Genomic DNA, 11,552 nt, shown 5'->3' on the forward strand with positions numbered 1-11,552 from the left:
TGATAAAGAGACTTATAAAGAAAGTCTACATCAATCAACACATTCCATCAAAGAACAATAAGAAGTCCAATATGGGGAATATGCTGATTGATGCAATGGGAAAAAGAATGCCAAAATGGTGTAATATATGTAAGATATGGTATTCCAATAATAATCCTCAACAATTGATTAGAAAATGTGATGCCTGTCATGTTCCAACACACCCCACATGTGCTGAAATACAGCAAAAAATGAAAAATAAAGACACAAAGGTATTCTGCTCAACATGCTTAGTCTGGATATAAAATATAATTAAGTCGAGACTAAATCTGCAAATAGTTGAAGATAAAGAAGAGGAAGAAGAAGAAACAGAAGAAGAAGAAGAAGAAAAAGAAGAAGAAGAGAACAATGAACAAGATATGTGTAAGGATGCAGAAGAAATCATTGATATAACCTATGATGCCATCCAACAACATACTTAAGAAGAAATAAATTACCAGATGGAAACAAATAATAGACCCAAGAGACTCTACCCGGACCTACATAATTTTAGGGAAGAGCAAGAACAAGAAAAAATAGAAAAGAAGGATATAGTCTGCAATATGCTGAAAAGAGGGAATTGCAAATTTGGCGAAAGATGCTACTACAAGCATCCAAAGATATGCCATAATTATGAAATATATGGTAAATGTGCGTATTTAGACGGATATGGAGACGAATGCAGAGATCTCCATCCAAAAATATGCAAAAACCTAAAAGAAGGAAAAGGATGCAGTTTCAACAAAAAATGTCGATATATGCATCCTGCAACTATGAATGAAAGTAAGAAAACTCAGCAAACTGAAAGTAAAATGAAAGCAAAAAAGAAACAAAAAAAGAAACAAAAAAGCAGGCCGTGTATATACCGCGCTATGAACCAAGAGCCCCAAGATATGAGGCCTTTCAACCCAAACCTGCACATTTAGAGCCCAACTACAAAGAATGCATCTATAATGCTAGGGGTTGGTGCAGATATGGGGACAATTGCAGGTATACAAACAAAAATAAATATGAAGGCGAAGGAGCAAATATAATAGAAAAGTTGGATTTTTTAATGGCAGAATTCCAGGAAATGAAGAAAAGAACATCATATCAGAACAGGAAGGAAGCATGGGAGAATCCATATTATTACCAATATTAAATGATGGGGATGAAACACAAACCAAAATAGTGATGAATGCACAGGGTTTAGTCACGAGTAACTCTAAAAAGAAAATAGAGTTCTTAGAAGAACTAACCCAAATTGAAAAAATCGATATATTAAATATAAGTGAAACATGATATTCCCAAGAGACTGGCAGTGATGACCAGATAAAGGGTTTCCAAACTTATAGATCACACAGAAAAAATAGGAATCAAGGGGGAGCCGCAATATATGGAAGAGACATAAATCAAGGAAAAGTCTGTGAAAAGTACAGCAACACAGAATGTGAATTGATTGCGGTAGAATTTGAATTTGAAAAACTAGTGAATATTGTAGTTTACAGACCCCAAACACTAACGAGTTTGACATAATAATAGAAAAAAATAGATGATATATGTAGAAACCATAAAGACTGGAATATACTCCTATCCGGAGATTTTAACTTTCCTTTCGTGGATTGGAAAGAACGGATAGAAGAAAGTGGTTGTATGTATACATATAAAAAAGATAGTAATAGTAGCGCAGAAGATAAGAGGCAATTTGAAAAGCTTCAAGATATGCTATTAGAACATAATATGCAACAAATAAACCACATTCCAACAAGAAAGGAAAATGTCTTAGATCTCGTATTTGTGAATGAGGTGAATTATGTTAAAGAAATAATAGTGTATAACACGGGAATTTCAGACCACAATGTCATAGAATTGATAGTCCATTCCAAAGCAAGTGATCGCAGAATTAATAAAAGCACAAAACTTTGGGAAGGATATGGAAAATATAATTTTTACAGTAAGAATATAAAATGATCAGAGATAAATGAAGATCTGAATAAAGAATGGAAACATGTATTTGTAAGTGATAATATACAGGTAAATATGGACATACTGTACAAAATACTGGAGAAAATTGTTGAAAAATATGTACCGAAAAAAAACAATAAACAAAAGACGTGCATACCAAGAGACAGAAGGATCTTATTTCAGAAAATTAGAAAGTGGAAGAAAAATCTTGCAAAAGAAAAAAATGTGTGGAAAATGAGGGAAATAAAATGTAAGATAGAAAAAGCAGAACAAAAGATTATACGGTCCAAAAAAGATTAAAAAAGAGACTTAGAAGAAAGGACACTTCCAAATATAAAAAGAAACCCCAAAGTACTTTACTCCTATGCAAAAAAGATGAATAAAGGGAGATTAGAAATAGGCCCTCTAAGAATTGAAGGACGGCTAACGAATGAAAAAAAAGAAATATGCAACATATTAGAAGAAAAATATAAGAGTGAGTTCACACCAAGAATTGCGAATGAGAATAATGAAACAGAAATGAGAGAAGAAAATGTTGAATATCTAACGGATATAGATATTAATGAAGCAGATATTGTCACGGTTATAAACGAAATTAAAAATGGATCGGCAGCTGGACCAGATGGAGTTCCAGCGATTTTGTTAAAAAAAACTGCAAACACTATCGCCAAGCTGCTTGCAATACTGCTAAGACAAAGTGTAGATATGAGCGAGATATATGTTAAACATAAATTAGCTTATATAACCCCTATCTTCAAAAGTGGATCAAGACTAGAGGCAAGCAATTATACAACTGTTAGTCTAACATCACATATTATGAAAGTGTATGAGAGGGTAATAAAAAAGAAAATAATGAACCATTTGGTTAAAAATAATTGGTTTAATATGGGTCAACACGGTTTCGTGCCTGGAAAAAGTACACAGACCCAACTGATAGCACACTATGAAAACATATACAAAAATATGATAAATGAAAAAGACACAGATGTGATCTATCTAGATTTTGCAAAAGCCTTTGACAAGGTAGACCATAACATATTGGAGAAAAAAATGAGAAAGCATAATTTTGTGGGAAAGATAGGAAAATGAGTAAATGAATTCCTGCAAAACAGAAAACAGATAGTGGTTGCAAATGACGAGAAATCAGATGAAGCCCAGGTAATATCTGGTGTGCCATAAGGTACGGTATTAGCTACACTGCTGTTTGTTATTATGATCTCAGACATAGACTGTGATGTTGAAAACTCCGTAGTGAGAAGTTTCGCCGATGACACAAGAATAAGTAGAGAAATTACTTGTGATGAAGATAGAAACTCACTACAAAGAGATCTAAACAAAATATATGAATGGGCGGAGATAAATAGGATGGTATTTAACTCCGATAAATTCGAATCAATAAATTATGGAAACAGAGAAGGAATGGTATATGCATACAAGGGACCTAATAATGAGACAATCACAAACAAGGAAGCAATTAAAGACCTTGGTGTAATGTTAAATAGGAATATGTTATGCAACGCCCAAATAGCAACACTGTTGGCTAAATGTAAAGCAAAAATGGGAATGTTATTCAGACACTTTAAAACAAGGAAAGCTGAACACATGATTATGCTTTACAAAACTTATGTACGTAGTACACTCGAATACTGCAATGTGATATGGTACCCACACTACCAAAAGGATATTGCGCAAATAGAGAGTGTGCAAAGGTCCTATAATGCTAGAATAGAATAAGTTAAGGACCTTGAATACTGGGAAAGACTGAAATTTTTTAAACTATACAGTCTAGAAAGGAGAAGAAAACGCTACATGATAATACAAGCATGGAAGCAAATAGAAGGAATTACTGAAAACATCATGGAGCTAAAAATATCAGAAAGAGCAAGCCGAGGTAGATTAATAGTGCCAAAAAATATACCAGGTAAACTAAGAAAGGCGCACAGGACATTAATCCACTACGCACCAGCATCGATAATGCAGCGACTATTTAATGTGCTGCCAGCTCATCTAAGAAATATATCAGGAGTGAGCGTAGATGTGTTTAAGAATAAGCTCGATAAATACCTAAGATGCATCCCAGACCAACCAAGACTAGAAGATGCAAAATACACCTGAAGATGCATTAGCAACTCTCTGGTGGATATACGAGGTGCCTCACACTGAGGGACCTGGGGGAACCCAAACAAAAAATAAGGCAATAAGGTAAGTTAAGGCTCTCTCTCTCTCTCTCTCTCTCTCTCTCTCTCTCTGGTCCGTCTATTTGATTTTTCCTTTGCTACATATACCCCGAATAGTCTGGCTTATTCTGTCTAAATTTTCCTCTGTCTTCATATATTTGACATCACTGATATTAAAACCCACTCCCACCAACACCCACTCAACCCCCAAAAAAGCGCTCAACGGGTTAACTGCTGCACTAATTTTTCAGTGGCTACATTCCTCTTGGTAAAGGTGAAAGAGACTCCTTAGCTAAGGTAAGCAACTCTTCTGGGAGAAGGCCACTCCAATATTAAACAAATATTCTCTAGTCTTGGGTAGTGTCTTAGCCTCTGGACCAAGGTCTTCCACTGTCTTTGGATGGAGTTCTCTTGCTTGAGGGTACACTCGAGCACCATCTCATTTCTCTTCCTTCTGTTTTTTTTTTTGGAGGTTTTTTTTTGAGTTTTTTTAGATTATATATTAAAGATTTTATTTGATTTTAGTTGCATTACTTCTTTGTTTCCCTTTTGGATCCCTTGGACTTGAAGCATTGTGCTTTTCCAACTAGGGATGTAGCTCAGATTGTAATAATAATAATGATAATAATAATAATAATAATAATAATAATAATAATAATAATAATAATAATAATAATAATAATAATAATAATAATAATAATAATAATAATAATAATAATAAAAATAATAATAAAGTAGTACAGTCTTGAGTTCCTTATCGAAAAGAATTTTGGAGGATATTTTAATCCATATAAACCCCAAGAAATTTCTATTGAATGGAAAAATTAATAGTCTCAGATTAAGTGATTTATTTGAATGTGAACATAATGTTAATCAAAATATTTGTTCACATAGATAAAGAACTATCCTACTTTTGCGGTACACCTCCTGGAAAGTTCAATGGTGAAGTATGCATTTTCATGGAATCAAATATTTCGAATTCGAACGATGAACTTTAAATATCGAATAACTTCTTTAATAAGAAAAAAAAAAAAAAAAACGAAGGTAATTTCATTGAATAATGACGCACGTGTTTCCAAAAATGCTTGTATACTGTGACGGTATTTCTTTTTTTTTTTTTTTTTTTTTTTTGAAGGATTTCCGAATATCCAAATAATTCAGTATCAAATTTTCACCACAATAAACCTATATACTAAAGTGTAATTTCAAAAATCAATGTAGTCTTAAAGAAGGGTCGTAAAGTGATCCGAAACACGGGTCGACACCAAACAATAAATGAAGAAAAGTAAATTTGTTTCTGCTGCTATCCAGAAAACTCTCTGTAGGACATTCTTTCCGAAGAAAATCTATCTTTGATTTTTGGATGCCACTGAGATATTGTCTATTCATTGTTAACGTAGAGTAACATACCCAAGGACCGTATTTAGAATTAACAATGCATGGCCAACCATGATGGAAGTGCCAAGGATGCTTCACCAAGGAGAGAATGATGGAGCCAATATACTTTAAGCTGTTGTGGAGAATGATAGAGTTCCAGATGAACTGGACTTAGGGGTCAACGCAGTTTTCAAATATGGAACTTCTGAGGAAGAGAGTAGGCTTCACGTCCCAGGCTGCGTTCCACAAATGAGGTCAGTTTTGAAAGCTCTGCATTAATCCCTTTGCAACCTTGAAGTTTGAGCTACTGTATATCGGAGAAAGAAGAAAAACAACATGGATTGGGGTTCAGAAACTTTCATTGCAGAGAAAATACAGGAACCTCTAGACCACAATATTTCAAAAAAGGAAAGGTGCAGCTCCAAATGGTCTCCGGCCGAACAGGTGGGGGTTCGAATCTCCACCAGGCCAAAAGCTGTTACCATAAAATGAATACCAAGTGGATATATATTCCCAAGATAGAATTCGGTATTAAATGCAATTCGTGGGTGATATTTGCATTGATTGAAAGCATCTGTGCTAGTGATATATATTCATTTAAAATAACCACGTGTTGCAAACTCACGATTCAACTATCATGGTGGAGATGGGTCTATTTCAAGTCTATGAACAGATTCCTGAATTCAACAGTAATACGTACGGGGACTTGTCATAAACTTTTATTTCTCTTGATGGCTCAATCGGTATAGTCTTCGCAATCATGGTTTCCGGCCGAAAAAGTGGGGGTTCGAATCTCTACCCGGCCAGAGGCTGTTACCATAAAATGAATTCCAAGTGGATATATCTCCCCAAGATAGAATTCGGTATTAAATTTCATTCGTGGGTGATATATATACATATATATATATATATATATATATATATATATATATATATATATATATATATATATATATATATATATATATATATATATATTTATACTTACTCCTACTCTTACTCTGGGGGCCTTGGACCAGGCTGATCCATTTCCGCTTTGACCGTTTGTCTCCAGAGAGCCCTATCCTCTGCAAGTTCCATCCATCCATCAAGGTCTATTTCCAGGATGTTCAAATCCTTAATTAAGTTATCCATCCATCTCTTTCTAAGTCCTCTTCTTGTTCTGTTATCTTTGGGTTTACCTAATTAAATTTTTCTTGTCAGCCTTTTCGTCTCCATTCTAGCAATATGTCCTGCATATCGAAGTCTCTTCGATCTAATAACATTAGAGATGGGCGGTAGTCCTGAGAGAGCTTTCAATTCATGGCTGTGGTGCCTGCTCCACTCTCCAGCTTAGTCTTTTGTTAGCCACTCATAAAGCCCATTGCTTTTACTGAATTACTCTGCATACTGTGGAAGAATTTGCAATTGTAATAGGGTATTGTAAAATAGTCTTCATTAGTTTGATATTCGAACTTCATCTCGATAGTACTGCCTATAGAAATTGCGTTCGTTTTGTAGTAATGGAAAACTCAGGCAATTGTCCCACCAGTGTGAAAACAAACTTTTATATTCAGGGACAAATTTTGCTGATTGAGATAGAAAAATATTTAATTTATGATTACAGCAATGAGTAAATATACCGTTAGTGCGTTTAATCTTGCTTCAACTAGAACGCCATTTAAATGGGATGCCATCACCATGGCCTCATAATACGTCTCTGATTTCTCATTATCATATTGCAAGTTGACTCGTGTAGATCAAAATGTTTTCAAAATGTGCTGCTTATTGTTCATGTTCACTTCAATCTGTGGGTAATTTTCTTAAATCACATTATCCTTCTTTTACCCACACACTTTCTCTATATGCAGAAAATAGCCAACATAAAAAAAAAATCAAATTTCGTTGTAGCTAATCCGCTCGAACAATCTTTCTTGCTGTAGTAAGCAGTTTAAAATGTTCCAATAAATATTGTTTATTTCTCTTGTTTTTGATAATTCAGTTCGGGATTTGGTTTTCCATTTTTTAATGTGCATCTTTTTTCGCAAGCTAATTTTGAAAACTATATATTGCTGGAAAGTTGAAAATCTAACACAAGATGGTTGCTGACTAAGGTAGAGAGGCTATAGCACAACCGAAGACTAGAGAACAATGGTATGATTTTGGAGTGCCTTGTACTGTTGATGAAGCAACTAGTATAAACCTAATAGCTCTTGTTAATTTTGTTTGATTTTTTTTTGTGACATTCTTGCTCGCAAGTCCTGCTATATAAGCTTGATGTCTGTTTAATAAAGTTTATTTGTATTCACCTCTCTCTTAGTTATAACTTAACTGGCACCTGCTCCCTTCCTCCTCCCCTGTCCTGCTCTGTTTCTCTGTTTAATGATGCTGCCTTCCGATACTTACCCCACCATCAATGCCACAATTCTGAAACTACCGTCCTTCGCCAGTACAGAGGTATTCACCTGGTTTTAACGTGGTAAGTTCCAGTTCCGCATTAAGGCCTTGACTCATCCAGCACCATAGACAATATTCTCATTGTAATACATGAGAACACTTTCCAGGAAATATCTGACTGGCTTTCAGACCAAAGGAACACCCCAATCGCCTACAATGCCCTCAAAAGATACCTCATGGAGCTGTACTCACCGTTGCCAGCCACCCATATAGCCAAACTTTTTTTAGCTCTCTCAACAACCTTTAAAGATTAAAAGGCTTTACTCGTCCTTATGGAAATGACCAGTATCTCTTACATGGAACCTGTCGTAGATTGGTCTCTGCATGAAGGGAATCTATATGCTGCCATCGTCAATACAGTACCCATATTTTTCCCATGAAAGGCCTGGTGGCCCTGCCCAATATCCTTATCCAATAGAAAACTGTCCAAGTCAGAATATGGATAGTTCATCGTAGATCTAGTATTGCTGATGGTGCACTTGGTTGTCTGTATTTTTCACCACTTTCTGGAAGGTACGCTTCTCGTCATCAACACTGACACCCTTGACGAGTCCCACGCCACCCTCTTCTGTGATGTCAGTACGTGTAGATATCTGCTCCCATGCGCTGTAGGTATTTGGTCACATTCATCGCCTTTCACATCCCTTGTGTCGATCTACTGCACAACCACTGAAGGCAAAGCTCATTTGGTATTACTAATGGTGGTAAGGCTTTATGCCATATTTCAAAAGTGCACTGCCAAACAGATTCAAGGCTGGGATCCTTTGCTCAACCTCACTTTCATTTTGTCGACATTCACGTTGGCATAGTAGGGCTCCTATCCAATTCACAGGGGCACAATTACATGTTTACCATTATTTACCTCTCTACTCGTTAGCCTAAAGCCATTCCCATGAAAACTGCGTCTGCCTCATGTGCATCTACCCTACTCTCAAGATATACAGTGATATTTGGTATCCCGGAGCATATTACTCCCAACAGGGGTACCATTTTCATCTCTCAGTTGTGGACATCATTAGCTAATCTAATGTGAGACTACAACTCTGTTGCCAACTTAATGGTTGAACATTTTTATCACAACCCCAATGCAGCTTTGATGTCCCACTGCAAGTACTTCAAGTGGTTTACCTATCTTCCTTGGGTCCTTCTTAGAATAAGGACCTTTCATAGAGATACCCTGGATGTCTCAGCAGGTAAAATGGTGCATGGTGACCCAATGGTCATCCTTGCCAATTTCTTTTCAGTTGGAAGCCTCCCTTGACAATTTCCAATGCTAACGTTACGTTGTTGAAAAATTTACTACATGCTGCCACACTTAAAAAAAAACCCAGATGAGCGGCACATACCAACAGATCTGCACTCTGCAATGCACGTTTTCTTCCCCAAAAACACTAGTAGCCAACTGCTAATGCGCCCTTACAAGTGCCATTTCCTCGTGATCATTTGTACGCCAAAGGCTTTCTTCATCAACATTTGTGGCAAAGAAGACTGAGTCTCTATTGATCGCCTAAAACCTTCATATCTCTAGCCAGATGACCCACTTACAGTACACCTCACAAGAGCAGGGTGCCCTATTTCAGATGTATGTCATTTTTAGTAGGAGTAATGTAACGTACATGTTTCATACACAGTAAAAAAAAAATTCCTATAATTCGCTCTGTACTGCACTGTTGATGAACCAACGTGTATAAACCTAATAGCTCTTGTGTAATTTTGTTTGAAATTTGGTGACATCCTTGCTCGTAAGTTCTGGTATTTAAGCTTGATGTCTGTTTAGTAAAGTTTAATTGCATTCACATCGCCTTTCATTTATCACCTAACTGGCGAGGCACCCTGCACAGAGGAATGTGGATTGTATACTGTGACAGACAAGGGGTATTCAACCTAGACATCCTGGTGAGGGTTAGAGCAATAACCTTACATGGCCGCTATTCAGTGGGAAAGCATGACAGACAGGACAGGCAAGTTGTTCTTCCAATCCTTTTCCTCTCACACTATCGCTATTCACAGATACTCCTGGTTTATAGAGAGATCTGCTATCTATTTCTTTGATGTTTGATTTTATCTACATGAATTTTTTCAATATCTCTTTTTTTATAAAAAAAAAAACCTCTGACAAGCAACTATTTGTAAGTATGATATGTACTTTCTTAACTTATGATTGCCAATAATGGCAAAGGATAATGGTATATACTTGGGCCTCGTTGTTCTTATGGGGGCCATTTATAAGCCATCATTATGGGACTAGGCCTATTGGCCAACAATTGAATATCTACATATGCTAATTTTCATAAAGACAAGGACATGTTGGAGGTTTTTAGAGTGCTACTTTCTTTCAAATGAGTAATAACCCTGAGATCCAACAAGGTATCACTGGTCATTACGTGAAAGTTTGTTCAATCTTAGAATACTTTTGAAAGGCGCACGGATGTGTGCGTTCCTCTGAAGGATCTGTCAATTGATGAAGGGGTCCTAACATGGAGGGGGAAACTTATGTTGGCAGTGTAAAACCCTGGCAAGTCAACAAAGTATGCTATCAAAATATACATTATTACAAAAAGTGATCGTTTCTATGTATCATATTTTAAGGCTTAAAGTAAGTTGTAGAATTCTACATACATTTACAATTCTACCTACAACACTCTTCTTACTGCTTGGCAATCTATAGGTGAAGAGGTACCGTCTCCAAATGAACAATTACTACAACTCCATAGTCCCAACTTTTAAGTTATAATGCAGAAGTACCCACAGTAATCAGTCTCTCCAACTACCCAGAAGGGGTCCCAAGTTATTACAACTCCGTGTATGCACCAACATTTCCTAAACTGTGATATACGTAAACAGCACAAGAAATATAATCGTCAGCCTTTAAAAGAATATATCCCTCAAGAAACTGCTAACCAGCATCCATAGAAGCGTGGGAAGATTGAAGTAGCATGGTCTATAGACTATCTCACGCTACAGCACCTACATGGGTAATGTTTATCATTTCGCCGAATAATCAAAATATTAGTAATACAAGAGGTATAAAAACAAGTCGAAGAAGTTTATTATATATTTATTTTAAAATAGACTCCCCAATGATATCACCTTTTACCAGAAATACTACCAAGGTAGGAAGAAATTAAGCTTCAATGTTTTCACATTGTACTCAGAAAAAGTTATACAATTCAAGGCTGACAAGTCATTGTGAAAGCAAGAAAACTTTATATTATTATTATTATTATTATTATTATTATTATTATTATTATTATTATTATTATTATTATTATTGCCCATCTACAACCCTAGTTGGAAAAGCAGGATGCTGTAAGCCCAGGGGCTCCAACAAGGAAAATAGCCCAGTTACGAAAGGAACTAAGGAAAAATAAAATATTTCAAGAACAGTAAAAACATCAGAATAAATATATCCTTTATAAGCTATAAAAACTTTTACAAAGGAAGAGGAAGAGAAATAAGATAGAATAGTGTGCCCGAGTGTACCATCAGGTAAGAGAATTCTAATCCCAGACAGTGGAAGACCATGGTATAGAGACTCTGGCACTACCAAAGGACTCCATAATGCTCCCTCCTCTCCTCCGACCAGTACCTGAGAAAATG

The 11,552-nt window shown here is 36.0% G+C and overlaps 1 protein-coding gene across 1 annotated transcript in view; it reads left to right on the forward strand.

Annotated features, from left to right (window-relative positions):
- The window catches only part of LOC137646376 (zinc finger BED domain-containing protein 5-like), a 44,914-nt gene extending 36,506 nt beyond the window's left edge, over positions 1–8,408 (forward strand). The window contains exon 8 of the mRNA XM_068379480.1: positions 8,265–8,408. Within this exon, the coding sequence (XP_068235581.1) occupies positions 8,265–8,408 (144 nt within the window). The remainder of the gene's footprint in view (positions 1–8,264) is intronic.
- Positions 8,409–11,552: the final 3,144 nt, after the last annotated feature.

Source organism: Palaemon carinicauda, chromosome 9, assembly GCF_036898095.1.
Source record: "Palaemon carinicauda isolate YSFRI2023 chromosome 9, ASM3689809v2, whole genome shotgun sequence".
NCBI lineage: Eukaryota > Metazoa > Arthropoda > Malacostraca > Decapoda > Palaemonidae > Palaemon > Palaemon carinicauda.